This window comes from Empidonax traillii, unplaced genomic scaffold (genome assembly GCF_003031625.1).
Source record: "Empidonax traillii isolate 1590-97213 ecotype Southwest subspecies unplaced genomic scaffold, ASM303162v1 scaffold68:size1967880, whole genome shotgun sequence".
NCBI classification, from domain to species: Eukaryota; Metazoa; Chordata; class Aves; order Passeriformes; family Tyrannidae; genus Empidonax; species Empidonax traillii.
In genome coordinates, this window is record NW_020955261.1 from 1,119,144 (window position 1) to 1,137,035 (window position 17,892).

At 34.5% G+C, this 17,892-nt stretch overlaps 1 protein-coding gene across 16 annotated transcripts in view; it reads right to left on the reverse strand.

Annotated features, from left to right (window-relative positions):
• The window catches only part of DOCK9 (dedicator of cytokinesis 9), a 112,578-nt gene that overhangs the window by 14,739 nt on the left and 79,947 nt on the right, over positions 1–17,892 (reverse strand). For 8 of the 16 annotated variants that reach the window (XM_027880354.1, XM_027880352.1, XM_027880349.1 and 5 more), the window contains exons 33-44: positions 17,679–17,799; positions 16,713–16,846; positions 13,413–13,527; positions 13,169–13,235; positions 10,750–10,797; positions 8,879–9,015; positions 5,970–6,085; positions 4,170–4,307; positions 3,684–3,866; positions 2,942–3,055; positions 2,586–2,801; positions 778–835 (exon numbers count right to left, since the gene is read on the reverse strand). In XM_027880354.1, coding sequence (XP_027736155.1) covers positions 778–835; positions 2,586–2,801; positions 2,942–3,055; positions 3,684–3,866; positions 4,170–4,307; positions 5,970–6,085; positions 8,879–9,015; positions 10,750–10,797; positions 13,169–13,235; positions 13,413–13,527; positions 16,713–16,846; positions 17,679–17,799 — 1,447 coding nt within the window. Of the gene's footprint in view, positions 1–777; positions 836–2,585; positions 2,802–2,941; positions 3,056–3,683; positions 3,867–4,169; positions 4,308–5,969; positions 6,086–8,321; positions 8,366–8,878; positions 9,016–10,749; positions 10,798–13,168; positions 13,236–13,412; positions 13,528–16,712; positions 16,847–17,678; positions 17,800–17,892 lie in introns of all 16 variants that reach the window. The other 8 variants (XM_027880348.1, XM_027880355.1, XM_027880356.1 and 5 more) reach the window with 2 other exon arrangements.

The following is a 17,892-nucleotide window of genomic DNA, read 5'->3' on the forward strand; positions in this document are numbered from 1 at the left end:
GATAGCCTAGACACTAAACAAGTATTTGGCAAGAAGCACAAAAGGAACGGAGAAAAGGTATCCTTTGGACTTGTGACTTTGCTTCATTTTCAGTGGTCATGCAAAGGCAAAGCTAAAAAGCTGCGAACATGAATTTGCCTACAAAACTGAAACACTAGCTCAGCATCACAATCAGTCTTAACAGATTCCTGACATTTTCTTCTAAAGATGTATTTTTCTTAATAAAATCCATATAAGCTTTTATTTTCTCAAATCCCTGACTGAGAACTCTTCTGATCCTATGGATGAAGGACAGTTTTCTACCCTATCCCAAGAGTCATCAGAACCCGCTTTTACAGAGAGCTGCTAGCACACAGTACCAAGATAGGTGAAGCATTCTGAGCACTATTATCAGTGATTGAGCACCTGAAAATTTGCACAAATTTATTTTGACTTCTCTTGCAATTTCATGTTTCCCTATAGGCAGTGAGAGACTGCTTGTTGAACAAGAATATTCACTACTAAGTTTGCTTAGAAAGGATCTAGTTCAGCTATTAGCAGTTCTGGTGTAAAATTAAAATTTTTACATTCCTAAAAATGTTACTTCACCTTCATCTGTAATGCTGACCCTTAGATATGCAAGTATACTCTTAAATATGTGATTAAGCTACCTGATTAGGTCAGAATTTTTTCCTTGGTGAAAAATGAAATACCTGCAACTTCCTCAGATAAAACTACTGATTTTCCTAGACTAAAATGAGAAAATATACACAATAAAGTAAGGTTTCAAAATCATACCTTTTCGTGTGAGATATTCTGCAACCAGTGCTGCTACATGGACATAGCACATTGCTGCCTAAAACAGAAATAGTAATTTTATAAAATAGCATTAAAATGGAACTATTAAAACAACATCTATAAGAAGAACTCTAGAATAAGACAATTTCTTCAGTTTCCTTTTTACTGCTTTGCAGGAGATGTCCTATGACTACTGTTAAAATTTTCCACCTCATTTATGCAAAACAATAAGTGTGCACGTTATTGTGCACACTTCTTTACCAGAACACTCAATAACATGGGCAGCAGTACACAAACTAAGAGTGATCATGGATCACAAATTACAATGTAGGAACACCATGCTGTAATAAAAACAGATAAATCATTCCTAGGATGTATTTCATGTGAAACACATATGCTATTAATTATTCTCGTCAACATTTGATGGTTCTTCTGCTAACCTGTTTTGTCTGCCTTTTGGCTTCAAACCTAGAAAAATGTAGAAGAAACCGGTGAAAGCAGCAACAGCCAAGAAATCTGATTTATGAATGGAATTTGAATCTATCCATGAATTTGAATCTGACCTATGAATTGAAAGTGGTTGGTGTAGTTTGGACAACAGAAGAAAAAGAAGAGGGACAGAGAAATCTTCAGATACTTGAGATGTTTTATGAAGTTGGCATTGGCCACCTTTCTCCAAAAAGCACAAAGATTCAAGATTGTTGTTTTACTAAAGAGGCTTAGGCTTTCAGCAATGTGTTATTCTAACTGTAATTGTCAATTGAACTGTTTACATATGGAGGCTGCACAGTCTCAGACAATGGAGGTGAAGGAAAAATGTAAGAATCTTCCAGAAATTCCAATACATACTTTGTATAGGGTTGAGCTTGGTGATTTACAGAGGACTTAATCTAGTTGCACAGTCAAAGATTCTAAGAGTTTAATATAATAAAAAAAAACCAGAAACAGACCTGCAAAGGACTGAAATAGCTTGTCTTCTGGGAAAGTTAAAGTTGTTCTCTTCAAAAAAAAAAAGCTAATAACAGAGTACTGTATACACTTTCTGTGTTTCTACCATATAGAAGAAGAGAATTCTAGTACTAAGACTTGAGTTAGGAAGATAGCAGCTTTTATTTCCTGGAGATACTTATTTTCTTACATGCTGCTAATTTTGACAGATGTTTATGAAATTCAGCAGTATTGTATGAAGAGGTTTACTTTCAGATGGAACAAACTTCTAGAAAGAGACAAAATTCACCTGTATCCTGATAAAATACTTACATTAAGACATATAAAAGTCCCAAATCCCAATTCCCCTCTTTGCTAGAATTAAATATTTTAACAGCACAGTGGAATCAGATAGCTTTCTTTTTTCAAACAACAAAAGAAGTTATGTGTCAATTTTCAGAACGTTAGGAGTTTTTTTAGTATGCAGTCTGTAATAGAATCACACTAATTCTATAAAGGTGACTGGAGGGGAATTCAGGGAGTGGCTTTAAGTGTTTTAGCAACTAATAACAAAGATATTTTAAAACAGAAGGCCTGTGTCTTCCATGGCTTGCATTGAGTGTTCCATTCTTAGCAGCACATCAGCTACAGCAGTTAAACACGTTCCTTGCATTAATAATCAGAAATTACTCACAGATACACTTGGCTAGGACAAAAATTTATCAGATGTTGAAGCTATTCTACTAACAATTAAATTTTATTAAAAATAGTTATTACGTTGCACACTAACAACTACATATAGTACATTCAATTTCTAAAAAGATTAGCTTAAGCTTATTACAAATCTAAAACTAGTTAATTTTTTTTTTTTTTTAACTCACCTCTGAAAGATCTCCATTTTTAACATGGATCCTTGCCATGCTGTCTAACCACGTCTTCCTTAGTTCAGGTGTACTAGCATAAGACTTTGCCAAGCTGTACTGGAGGTCTACAAGCATTTCTGGATCATTCTCATGCTCCTTCATCTGAGCTGTAGCCATCAGCACAGTACGAATCCGTTTTGTTAAATCCTTAACATCAGAAGGGAACGTAGTGTGCTAAAACATGGAAAAGTTAGGTTAGCTACTATCTTTTCCCATTCTTTCCATAATAAAATGATAAAACATAATTGCAAAAGATGCTGTGAAAGAGTCTTCAAGCATCCTTCTACAGTATGGAAATAAGAATAAAAACAGACCTTTATAATTCTGTCGTTATTGGCACAATTATTGATGATGGAAAGAGACTGCTGGAATCTAGTTCCTCCAATTCCAACAACATCAGCAATTAGCTGGCTTACTGAAATAATAACCTTGACAGAAACAAATATCTTGTTAGAGCATATTTCATGAAATACCCTTGAGATGTACCTAGGAAGCAATTACATAGGAAGTTTTGTTCTTTTTAATTGAAAATTTATTCTCTTAAATAAAGTAATGTTTGGTGTTTTTTTCCAATTACTTGAACAACAACATGGGCAAGCAAAAACAGCCTTGTATAATTCAATGCACACGCATCCTTTGCTTTAAAGACTGACTGCCAGATAAACCAGCCAGAGGTCATTAAACTGGCAAACTAGTGTTCCCATCTTTGTCAGAACACAGTTTTCCAATTATTTGCTTTTAGACATTTACATGCTTGTTGATGCATTCCTTTCCTTCCATTTAACAATCAAATTAACATCTACAAAACAGGACATTTGCTACAAACAAATAAAAATTATTTCCTATGAAACACAGGATCATGCAACTGTTTTTAAGTGTTTCCTTGTACTGAACATATTTTTATTGCCATCTTCTTACTCTTAGTACTGGCCTTGCTTGAACCCCTAATAATTTCTTTTATGTCTTTATCTGTCAGGGCTTTGCACACTGGTATGCAACTGAGTATTTACAAATACAATATTTAAAAACCCAGAAAAACAAAGAAAATATACTAACTTGCAAATGTGTTCTAACAAAAGACTTCTTCCCTGTGTAGTCAAAATTATTCCTCATTAAAAAGTACAGTAACTGTGAAGCTTCAGTACGAATTGAACTCAGTTTGGAATTGCAGTACTTGAGAATTTCATAGCACAGGGCAGAACACATATCAGCTCTACCTTCATAAAATGTAGAAGGAAACTGAGGAAAAATAAGAAAAGAAAGAAGTTATTCACTAAAACTAGCTTCAGGTCTTGGTAAAATGTCAAAAAAGATACAAATATATTCACATCCTCAACCTGTGGAAAAAAACAAGAGTTACAGTAGTTCATGACACAAAACAATTTTTACAGCAATTCAAAGGACGAGTATTCCACACTGTTGTTGATCAGTCCTTATTCACAATTTTAATTTGGGATGTTAGTTCTTAAAATTCTTACATGGTATATTGTTAACTAAAGAACTGTGCAAGTACTTGAAGATTAAATTTTTTAAACTTCTTACCTTATAAATAAGTGCCCTTAAAGCAATGAAAACATTTTTCAGTGCTGTTTCAGACTGATTCTTTTGAAGGAAGCAGAGGTATACATCAAATACTTTCTTCATCAGTGGATTATGCCCATGATCAGTCAGCAGCTGATTCTTTAAAATGATAGTGAGAATTCAGAAGTTTTGTACAGTGATATATTTATAGTACTCTAAGAACATACGCAGATTTCCAAAAAGCAGGACATTTAAAAAATATAATCTGCATAGTATTACCAAGATATTTATTAATAAAAACATATTTGAATTTTCATTAGCTATTTCTAACACTTTGTTGATTTTGCCTATAAAAAAAGTGTTGCCTTCTGAATAGACTTATAGAACACAATTACTTTTATCAGTTGTTAATGTTAGAGACTGAATTCCTATCCCACTGGATTATTTGACTGATGGGTTGAATAAACAATGCTGTCTGGGGGGAGGGTGGGGTGGGGCTAGACCTAGGCCTGCAGCCAACATGGTGCAACCATGCAGAGCCCATGGCAGGAAAAGCCATGTGGCTGGGATGCCAATTAGGCCATCTGATGGCCTGCCCACATCACGTCCCTAGGGCCTCTAATTGGCTGTGGCACCCCTGACTTTGGCTGAGCCTGTAAATACATGCATGGGTCTCCATCCCCCCTTGGCCTCTGCCCTCCTGACCTGTCAACATGTGACCTACAGAGTGGTAAATATGCCTCCCTCCTCTCTTTCTTTCTTTATTCTTTCTTCTCTTAATCTCTCTTCCTTTACTCCTGTGGGCAACTTGTCTGTATTTCATAGAATCATAGAATCACAGAATCAACCAGGTTGGAAAAGCTCCTGATTCTCCTACCTGTTTTGTTTGGATCTTTGAGACTATTCTGGCATACTCTTACCCTACTTTCTCAACATACAGACAGCCTTGAAGTGTAGTCATTTCAGGCATGATGGGTCGATAATTAAAAGATTAGTGTTCATTCTACTTTAAATCTTTATAACTAGGTATCTTCATTTTCAATTCTGTCATAAGGTCTGTGGACAGAACTGGCTCTAAATTCTATTTAATTAAATTACTAATAAAAGGGATCTCATTATAAATAAGCTCGTGTTTTCATAACCAGGTAAGACACTAAATTTGACTCTTCCAGCACGGATCTGGATACACTGCTCTAATTAGTGGAGAAACAAACTAGAGCTATCATCTCTCCTTTTTATAGCTTCACCTCTAATGTCTGGAAAATCTCAGAAAAACAGATCAGAGAGGTAAGTAAGTGGGCATGCTATACAAAGATTCCTCAGGAGAGCTACGGTAACTGTTACAACTAAAAAGAAGACTTATTAGTGGACAAATTGAAAAAGGTTACAGATGAGGAACACACACAAATTACTATTAATGAGTTCAATTAATATAATAATCAGCCAAGTTCAATACAAAAGTCTGAGAGTATCCAGATATGGTTTTCCTATATGATAGATCTTTCACCTCACATGGCCTTTAAAAGACACTTTTACCACTAATGTGAGGTAGACACTAAAACTTCTAAAAATATTTTAAAGAAGTTAGGTTGAGGAAGGAGAATTCCCCACAGGTTACTGCTGAACAGTATGGAGTCTGTATATGATGTGTAACTGAAGCCAAAGCATTTTGCTTTGATATATTATCAGCTTTTACATGATACAATAATGAAATACAATGCTGTATTACTAGACTATAAAATATAATTAAAAAGTAGTTTTTAAAAACATTTCTTCTCAAAGATAATTACGGGAGAAGTTAACACCAAGTCATGAACAAACCTTAAAAGCCATTGTGAATAATGACAGAGTATCCAGAATTGTAAGGCAAACTTCGGTGGCAATATTTGCTTCAAGTAAAGACTGGTGAAGGACATCTGCATCCGAATGGCCATAGCCTACAGAAATTCCAAACGAAGTGTAAGTGCTGGATACACTCATTTAAATGTTTCTTATTTCCAAAAGACTTGATGAACTAGGAAAAGATTAGCAAGTAAAAGCCTGACAGAAGTTAGTCTTCAATGCAGAAAAATAATTCATATGCATTTCAGTATTTTTCAAATATAGACATATAGTTATTCTAACATTTGCACATGATCATAAAATATATTAAATAAGAATGTCAACAACAGAAGCATTAAACAGCAGTTAAAATAATATGTGATATTTCATATATATGTGTATGTATACACAGGTGTATATATATATAAAGGTACAGTTATATATATATACACATATATATTCATAAAATAAGTACAGCAGTAGGATGAAGTTACAGCTGAAAATACGTAATTTTGGTAATTTAGTGATGTTATAACGGTCTCAAAGTTAATTAAAAGTCAACCATGATGAAAATACAAAACAGTGAGAGCTGCAGGAATACAATCACCTACTTGTATGCAGCTTAAGACCCAAGTAATGAATTCTGCACTTGTAGCAATACCATGCAATAGCTCTGTATTTAATAAAAACATTTTATTGCTTCTAACTCCATACTGTATTTTAATAATGTAAAAAAACATATCCCGTTTCAGCACTGGTTATAATATGTCCCTTATGTTCCCTAACACTGGTCTTCAAGCACCAGGTTGACAAATGTGCCCAAGCTGCTTTATAAAAATTTGGTCTGGATCATGTTTATAAGTTAGATTTACAGTCAACTTAGCATCACTAAATCAATGAGACAGATGACAAACTTGTTGAGATCAAGGAAAGAATGGAAAAAAATGACATATTCTTTTATAATGACCCCTGGTCACTTCTTTCTGCACCTTCTTGCTTCCCTGGCTAAACTGTGCATGTATACCCATAACAGCCACTTTCTTTAGATTTATATATTGTTTCTTCAAGCACAAAACTATACTGAAATTTCTCAGAGATGAGATATATCACACCATTATTTCAGTTCTATTGATTGCTTAGATGATTAGAAAGGGAGAAAATAAGTTGATAGTTTACACTAATAGACAACTGTGTTGCCGAAGAATCTTGATTTTAGAAACAAGTGAAGAAACTATTTCCACTAGATACTTTCTTCCTTTATATATCCCTTATAGAATACCCACAAGATTACTGAAGCTCTGGACACTATGTTGGATACATGATACAGGTAGACTGACAACTAAACAAAATAAAAGTTAGACAACAACAAGATCAAAGATATAAAAATCAATTTCACACTTGACTGGCTTTTACAGCAACATATTTTCAATTTGTAAAACCTTGGTCAATACAAGGTGTAATACCCTGGTATTCTTTAAATGTCCATTAAAAAAAACCTTATTATCACTTTACACAAAATTATCTGAATGAGACACCTTCCTTCATAATTTCCTTCAGATGGAAAAGAACAGGAAGTTTCTTTTTACATAAGCATGCGCATATTAAAATCTTTCAGCTCTCTGTTTCCTAAAAAAAAAAATCAATAAACATTGCCAAGTTCTGAAAGTATGAAATCTCTTTGCACAAGGATGTGCGATTTCCCGGAGATTCTTTTTTAAGAATCTGGTTTTTATCTATAAATTATTGTACTATATTGAATGTATAGTCACAGAGCGTAAAAGCTTTCATGTATCAAAAACCATACAGAAATTATGACATAGCAGCAGTAGACTGCTTGCAAAAAGAAAAAAGCAATTTGCACAGCTATTTACTTGTCTGACATTTTTAAAAGCAAGCAATTATATTTCCTATGTTTAAACAGATGTGATAATGCATTTATGAATAGATGTTTTGTGGGATTTTTTTTTCCCATTTTACACAAGACTGTGGTAAGTCTTGCGCAGTTAGGCTAACTGTTGCTTTATGTTATGGATAGAGAGCTAAAAGATTCTAAGGGACAGTAAGATATGCTTTGTGAAATTGAAGAATGAACACAGTGAACAGACAGTTAACTCAAATAATTGTTTTACTGCACACAATTCTGTTCAGTACCAGTGTTGTATTTTACTGGATTAGTCAACCAGTTTCATTGTTTTTTGACGCTGAAAATTGAAAAATGGTGCTTTAGAATATTTTATATACAGTATATTTTGCAATTTAGAAGCAGCGTGTTTGAAAAGATAGGCCAGAAGCAGATTTAGTTTTTAATACAGCAGTCTTAGACAAGCTGACTTCAACCTGATTAAATCTTACCATTGTCTACAGAAATTCCAAGAATACTTGATATCTTTCTCACACTGAAAACAGAAAAATCACTTCATTATTGGACGCTTTTTCACTTCCAGACAAACCAAATCATGGGCTCACAATCTTCGTAGAAATTCTAAGAAACTTATTTCTCTTAGGGGATGTCAAAACATGGAGATATGGTCCAAGTGCATATATTTACTTGTAGACTAGTAATTCGTAAGATCAAGTGGGAGGAAAAAAATGAACTTAATAAAGCAAATGGAAAAAAAAAAAAAGAAGTAAATTTTGTAACAACGTGCAGCACAATTCTGAAGTTTATATAATTTTAAAAAATTATCAGTTTTGAAATACATTGTAGTTAACCATGCTCCATGTTATGGCATCAGCCAGCATTGATTGTTCTACCATAAAGCAGAGAGCAGACCACCAACTTCTTGCAGCTACTCATTTGACCTAGAACAGTAAAAGTCATTGAAATGCACTGGTGTGGCTCTGGGACCTGTCTCTGGTGTTGTGGTACTGGTTGAGGACGATGGATGTTATCATGTCATGAGACTTACTGTGGTTAAAAGTGAGAGAATTATCCAGGCTGCTCAGCTGCTGCAATCTGGCATGCATCATTCCTGTTCTGTTACGGGAAACAGGCAATGTCTGAGATTTTCGATCATGAACTATGGATCCTAACCCCTCCTGGTTCCTGCAAGATGGGTGAAATGGGATAGAAGCAAAAGTTAGACATGTCAAACTGCAGCAAGACAGGAAGTGTTGTTAGTTAAGCACAAGAAGTTTTACTGAAAGAATTATAACGCAACCTATTTACTGTTTATAAAACAAAAATAGGTAGCTTAAATAAAGCATCACAGTGAACTCTTAAAACCTCAAAGCATGAAAGCAAAAGCACACAAGCAGTCGCTCTTGAAGTGCTGAATTTACTTCAGAGCTTTAGAAAAAAAAAATTTTTGAGAACATAAATATTCTGAAAATATTCAGAACCCAAAACTGAATCCTCTATTTTGACTGCAAAAATTTTAGCAAAAAAGTTAGAAGGACACACAGCAGTAAAATTAGAAAGCATACATGCAACAGGAGAGCAGGAGTTAACCGAGATATTATCATGTACTTCTTACCCAAGCAGGAAGGGAGAAGAGCCATAGACTTTGTTAAATTTGCAGCAATCAAATGAAGAAAACAGAAAAGTGATCTGTGTTAGCAATCAGTACAGGCTAACTTCCTATTGTGTACCACCACCAGAGCTGATGAAAATGAAAACCAGTGCTTGAATTACAGAATTCCCTGTTCCCTTTCATTCTCTGTCATTTGTGTATTTTAAGAGCGCGTGCATTCAGTGTAATGACAATGTGAAAGACTAGAAAGCTACATTTACTGGGAAAATTCAGTATTTCGGCAGAACACCAGATGATTTCAACAGCTTAACATTTTCAGTGTTAACATGCAGCACACAGACCAGGTGATCAGTAAACAAAAAGGAAGTGTGGTAGTGTCCTCTACACATGAGTTCAAACAAATTAGTTGGAAGGATTTTTACAAAAAGAATGAAAATTACAGACTCCTCTAAATCCAGAGCGTAGAGTACATTTGAACACAAAGGATACAATCAAAACCTTAAGAAAGCCAGATTTTTTTATTTTTTTTTTTTTGGTTATGTGAACAGAGATGAGATTTTTCTTTTCTGAAAAACCTCCAAGGAGATAGTCAAGTTTGTAGAAAGAGATTCACATATCTAAATTAAAAAAAAAAAAGCTAACATTATAGTCAGAATGCTTTACCACTCGAAGTCAACAACAGCTTTCTCACTTATTTCAAGAAGTCCAGTACTTGAACCCCACCAGTATAATTATAACAGTATTAACCAAATGTAAGGCCTAAACAAGTTGCTACATTTTACTCTATTAAAAACTACTTTGTATTAAAAAAAAAAAAAAAAAAAGCAAAGATATTACAATAATATAATACAAGTTTCTGACTCCCACAGATTTTCTTTGGATTTCAAATTGAGAAACAGCAGCATTGGAATGTTCACTACTCACCTTCAGTAAAACCACTGTATATATAAAATTTCTAAACCATTTCAATGTACGTGGGTTTAAGGCCAAATGAATAAACGAAACAAATAATAAAATTTCTTTCACAAAGAGACTATTTCAAGGAAAAAATGCTGTAAAAGATAGCATTTAAGGGATGGATTTTAAAGTAATTGATGATAAACACCACATACATCATTCTTTAAAAGATACCATACAGGATACAGATTTGTTAATATAGTAACCAGTTACTTACTTCAAACTGTTACACATCATTTCACAGTAACTTTTCAACTCATGCAATTTCTTCGTAACAGAAATTCAAAGCATATTGTACTCACTATTATTCTTAGTGAACAAGAGAGAGAAATTTAAATTCCACACAGTACCTGGCTATGTATCTTTTCCCCATGTACTGGAACTGATGTAAGCATACTCTGCAGAGAATACAAAGGTCAGAGAAGCAACACTTGAAACAATCTCTTCTAGATTTTTGTACATTTGAATTATTCAACTACTATTTTTAACTTTAAACTCCCAGGTCATAAAACCTCTTTATTTCTCCAACCCTTAAAATTCTTTTCCAGTCCCCAAGCCAAGAAATGGTTCTTTTGAAATCAGTCACAGATGGTTGGTGATTTTTGGCAAATTGGGATTGACAGCAAAAGGTACATAAGGGTCCCTCCACCTATCTCAAAGCTCTGAATCAGAACTGCTAGCATGAGTCTAACAGTGACAAGGTGGAAGGGCTAAATGGTGAAGAAACAAAGCACCTTCGAAAACCGTAAACATCAAGTGCTCCATCATCTATAAATTTTTAATACTTATAGAGAAGAAAGGTTTAGTCTCGAGTCTCACAGACAAAATTTCATTATGCGAGATATGGCCCACGGTTACAGTTATTCACAGCACGCCAAGGTAAGTAAAATGAAGGAGAGAAGCAAAGAGATAACACGACTTTACACATATACCCATATTTTGCAAAATGTGTATAAGGGTTAAAAATAAGTGCAAAACATTTTGCTTCCTACCCTGGCCTAAACTCTCTTGGTTACACATTGGCTTGTTCTGTTTTGTTGGGTTTTATTTAAGGTCTCCAGATTCTAGGATAACAACAGGGTTTCTGAAAGAACTATTTTTCTAAAAGGAATACAGTTTTACAATAAGAAGATGAAAAAGACAAATTCCCAACAATAATTTTTCATTAAAAAATATAATTTATGCTACTGGTAAGTACACAACACTAATGACCAGTAAACTAAAAGTCATTCTTTCAAATCAAGAAAACTGGTGTGAATGGAAGCTGCAATACTAATTTTACTTTACTCTTTTCACCCTGTAAGCAATTATTCTGATAATACAGAACAGTTAACGCAACTTTCCTTGTTACTCGGGCAAGAATGTTCTAAAAGTTCTTCTTTAAAGTGTACATCCAAACTGAAAGCCAGTTTTCAGGCTCTCTCTTCCATATGCCAGTTGTGAATGAGAGATAAGATGAGTATCTTCAACTCAGCTTCATTTTATACCCAGACCTTTAGTAGCTCTAGCTCTCTCCAAACTGTAAAATCAGAATGCAGTTTGCCTCTCAAAATTTGTCATTCTATTCAAAGACTAACCTCAATACCCCTTTTGGTATCTTCTTGTCTTTTTAGATTCTAAGTTTTTCAGTAGAAGTTCTTTGCATGGTGAGTACCTACATATCATTCTTTTACTGGTGTAATGAGAAACTATTGTAATGACAGTACTAATAAAAAGCATTAATGAATAAAAAGCAAAATGAATTTAATTTGCATTGGCAAAATACTCTAAGAATTGTGAGAGATATGAGCCTTGTTCCTGCTCTAGTTCAAGGACCTGTGATATCATCCACTTCACTACAAATTTTATTCTGTATTCCATGGACTACTACTGTGATGGAAATCTTCTTTTATAATTAGTAATTTGAGATTACTGATTAGACCACACCCACTCCTGTCCAGCCCTTAAATAATAAAAATTAAATGCCAAAATACTGATTCTGTACAATTTATACCTCAGGCTTCAGAGAGTCTACCAAGTAGACTTATTAACTTGTCAGTTCTGTCTCTGGTACAATCAATATCATGCCAGATGTATTCAAATGAGTTAAAAATTACCTACATTGTATTCCTCAGAGAGACCCTGATTAGCACATTCCATAACACAATTAAAAACTGATATTACATTGAGCCTCTACTGCAGAAACAAGGGAAAGCATTCCAGTGAAACAAGCAAGGCAAGCAAAAATGCTTCTGTGGTGCACTACTTCAAGCAAACACTGCCTTCTTCACTTTCTATTAATGTATCAGTCAGTTCTCATGAAAAAACACACCGAGTGTGCGTAGGGATGGAGTGCAGCCATTGATAACAAATACTGGATTCATCCAATATCTCTTCCCTTACAGAATAGCAGAAGACACAAGAGGAATGCTAGGAGGACGGTTCTGAAGTCAAGCAACTCAATCCATCTTGATACGCAACCATATAAATACAGCAGTTAAGATGCATTTTAATGCAGACAGGTAACAAGGCAGTTGGTTCCTCTTCCATGAGCACAGCAATATTCTGAGCACTACTTGTTATTTAGGATCTTCCTGAGATCCCTTCTGTATAGTCTAATTCCAGAGATTACCATGGAACTGGACAGACATGCAATTGTGCACATCAAATTAAGGACTTCTGAACAGACCCAGATGGTATTACTCAAAGAAAAAAAACAACAAAATCCCCCCCCATATACACACACTTATAACCACACTCCTGTTTTTAGCAGTGTAACAAAAAACTTACTCTGTAATCGTGAAAAAATCCATGAGTTCAGATTTTGTAGCCTTGTTCCAATATGTAAACAATGCATCTAGGAAAATGAAAAATATTAAAACCAAGATAAAGGCAGCAAACACACAAAAAATTAAATACAAGAGTTGACATAAGTTCTTAGTTCTCAGTTAATGAGGATTCAGAGAATCTAGAAATGGCTTGCAGGGCACAGATAACAATTACTATTTAAAGTTTTCCTTGAGGAATTACCTACCCTCTGACATGCTTCTTAAAATATGAAGGAAACACATGAGCAGACTTTTGATCTCTGCTTGGTCAAGTTTGTCGTATCGAACAACAGAACTTCCTAAAGTGCTGCTCTGTTGGTTCTGAAAAGAAAACAGATGTATTTTGGCTGAAGAGTTCTTAAACTGATAATAAACTAAAATGATTTCAATTGTTTTATTAATTCCTGCAACAGAAAAAGGATCTCAGAATGGAGACAAAAATATTTCATGTAGACAGGTCACTAAAACACACGTTACACATGTGAAGTATACCAAATTAAGCCTCTTTGCCTTTGTTTAATTCCTTCTTTGTATGACTTTTTCTCCCAGAAGGAGGAGTAAGACAAAAAGTCATCATTAATCAAGTTAATTATACATCATAGAAGTCAAGCATGCCCCTGCTGCTTAGATTAAATACTTTAAAAATAAATGTAAAGTTTTCTGTTAGGTGATACATATATGCTCCTTTGCTTTGAAGACACTTTATCCTGAACTGTAGACAGGCCTGCCTCTACAAAATTCCTTCCTTTTAAAGATGTAAGAACCTCAAGGAAAACATGCATGAATGGCAATAATTTGCATTCTGGAAGATTATTTCCTACTAAGTAACTTATTTGTGCTGTCCTTCCCTTTCCCCCTAAAAAACAAACAAAAAACCCAAACCAAACCAAATCAAACCCCTCTCCCTGCTTAAGTTCTTTAATACAATTACTACACTTGTGGAAAGTTTATCAGCAATGCTCAACACTGTTGTCTGCCCAAAACCAAAAAATTCTGTAACTGATCTTTCAAAATGTGTACCACAAAAAAAAAAAAGGAAAAATAAAACGGTGAAAATAGATAAATTGAACTTTTGGCAAAGACGTATCTGTAAAAGAATAATTTCCACTCAATCAAGTGTTATGAAATCCTCACCATGAAACTTTTAAAGATATGCTCTATAAATGTTTGCTTAAAATATAAATTATGTTCTTTTAAGTGCCTAATTCTCACATTAAATATGCCACTTATGCAAACTGAAAATGAACGAGACATTTAATAAGTTTTCTGTAAAGTCCACACTCTTGTATAATTGACCTGTGCAACTCTTTGGTTTCTACAGGTGGATCACTTTCGCCTCATAACCTTTTTCAGGATGCATACAAATGTTGGAAGAAATCCTTTGTATCTAAATTAGAAAAAATAAAAATACAAATATAGTCTCAAGAGAGAAAAGTAATTGGTTTCTAAAACAAAGTGAGAAGTGCCAGTAACTCAAGGGTAGAACAACCCTTCTAGGAATACTCCTCACTGAAAGCAGGAGACATGATAATCCATGAAGGAACACTTCACAGTAATCACATCCATTGACTGCTGAGTCCTTTAATGCATTCTGTTGCATTAAAAGAAGTGCTGTCCTAAAACAATCTATGTAAATCTGTCCTGTACTAGTCATTGAATGGATCCACAGTGAAACTGAGTTTTAAATTGTAAAGAATACTAGCCAGAAGTTGCTGTAATTCAGGAGGAAATGGACACCTCTATAAGCCTTATTATTGCAGATTCTAAAGACCTCAAAAACTGTTTATCTTTGAAATATCTCTGGTGAACAAGAAGGCGCTACTATACAGCTTTATGGATACTATAATGGAGCAGGCAATTAATGGGTGACAGAGCAGAAACAGAATTTGTGTTTCCTAGACTTTCCGAAATGGTCCAGAGCACTAAATAATATTTCCACTAAAACAGCTGAACATGTACATGGATAAAACTAGGACTACAGCCTCAGAAGCTTAATTTAAAATCATGTCAGTAACCTATAAAGTATGCACATATCAATATCGAAACTGATATACTTCCAGTCTATTCTTATTCCACAAGTATAGTGCTACAGGTTATTCTGAAAGAAAATCAGAACAAAAACATGACTTTTCAGTAATGGTATCAAGCAATGAGCAAAAACTCGAAGATAACATGCACTGAACAACTGCTCTACTAGAAAGAAAGCTGAGAAAGCAACAAATAAAAAGCAAGGATCAAGTATTATTTGGGAAAAATATTAACGGCATGCAAAACATAAATCCTGTGTTACCTAAACTGGTAGACCAGAGTAGAATTTTCAAAGGATGCTGAATCCTTTGAAAACCCTTTTACTTGGTAAAAACACCACACGTTAGTAATTAACAGCATGACAACTAAGTAATAGATGACAGCATTGCCATTTAGCAACAGTGTATACACAAGATACTTCTTTATTACCTTGGTCAAGGACCCCAACACTCAAATTCTGTAGATATTTAAACTGATTGGATTTTTATACTTAAACTAAATCACGTGCATGAACTACTCCAGGTTTGACATTTAAACATATTTTACATGGTTAAATTGAATATATTGGGTTTGAGTTTCAACTGTTGCAAAGAAGCGGCAAAACTACTGACCACACACTTCACTCAGAAGCTTAACTATACCAAGCACAAAAACCAGATACTTCTTGTAACTGAAGAGAGAAAGTAGTATGCAAAATTTTCTCTGGCAAAGCTGGAATTGTCAGAAGTGAAAAATCCATAGTAACACGGTTTTTCTTTGCAGGGTGAAAATTTTCTTCTTCTTCTCCATTTGGGCGTATAGCATGAGCAGAGTGCCTTCTGAGAAGCTTCTCTCTCTGCCACACGAAGGCATGTCAGAGTCAAGGGGAAAAAGTTAACATGTTGTGACTTGCACAACAACCTCTAAGAAAATGAAATGTGATCAGCATCAAGACAAACTCTAGAAAGACATAACTGAATACCTCATAGCTACTGCAGCCAGAGCTCCTAATTTGTAACAGCTTTAAAGTGAAATGATTTAGAAAAGTCAAACTTACATAAAAGAAATCACCCAGAGAAAGCACAGCAACCTAGTTTTTCAGCATTTTAAAAATGTTAAGTAGTATAATGTGAACAGGATGGAGTGATGGTCTCCACAAAATCAAAGAACCTGTCCTAACTACAATTTGGTCTCCTCAAGTAAAATTCAGTGTGCTTCATCTAGTACCTTTCTCTGTCTAAGGAAACAACAACTGCTTGCTTATGTTTCTACATTGAAAATCTGTTTCTATTTTCTGCAAAACAGCTTAATAAGTGCAATGCAAAAGGAGTTCACAAGATAACTATTTTGCAAAAGACAACCTTATATAAAATACTGCCCTAAAGTAATTCTAGAAAAACCATTCACAACGGAGACCAGAGAATTTAACTCTTACGAGAATTAGGACAAAATTTTAGGAATACGCTTTACGGGTTTTGTTTTAGTTTGGGGTTTTTTACCTTGTCAAGAGAATTGCTCTTGTCACTTTGTCTTTCTGGGAGACTGTTTCCCGAGTCTGTACTTATAAGAGATCCTCTTGAGTCAGCGTTCCTCACACTATTAATATTTGGAGTAGATGTGGTGTATGGGGAAGCTAAAAAAACAAACAAACCACAACCCCAAACGATATAAGAAACTCAAATAATACATACACTGACAAAAGTCATTCCACAGTTTAGTCAGACTTTTCAAATCACCATATATGTACATATTTTTTAAGAAAGCCAATAATGAACTCCATTTAGTTACTTTTAATGAAGACAAACTTATTTGAGAATTTCAGCAAATTATACATGTAAGCATATACACACAGAGTTGTGTACTGCATAAACACATGTGTAAAAAACATACGTAGCAATATATACATGCTTCCATGAAGTCTGTCTTAAAAACTCCCCTTTCCCATTTTTCAACTCTTTTTTTTTGTTTAATTGACCAGTAAGTGTCATAGCTAATTACAGCAGACAAGAGCAAATAGAAAAACACATTAAGAAGACAGACAAGGGGATGCCCAGATGCATAAACACAGTCACCGCTTAGAGGTGATCTCTAGCACCACATACAAAATTGCAGATTATGGCACTCTTGCCATAAGTGACTAAGGCTAGTCCTGTCTTCTATTTCTCTGCAGCAAGACAAGAGCTGTCACCTCTGAGAGGGAAAAAAGGAGCCCCACTCCAAGAATTAGCTTTCATTTCATGTGGAAAAGCAAATCCCAAAAGATCCCAAAGGAAAGATGTCATGGACAGACTGAAATCTGACCTATTCTAAATGGTTGACTACGTTAGGTTCTGCTAATGAAAGTAGCAGTAACATTCAAGTACACATGCAGAAAGCAACCAAAGTTGGGCAGAATATTTATTTCTGATAATTAATGAAATAGGAAACCAGTTCCTTTTTAATTATTATATTTTTAAACTGCTTACCGATTCCAGAGATAACACCAAACAGATCTTTAGGAAGATTGTTATCCAATGTGTTTCCTGATTTTTGTGGTGTTACTAACTGACTTGCAGTTGGCAAAATCTGTGCATCATCCTTTGCACTCTGTTTGGAAGAAAGAGGAAAATGTAATTATTTTCCTACACTATGGACACATCTTCTAGAGAAGTATTTGTTATATATTTCTTTCTTAAATTT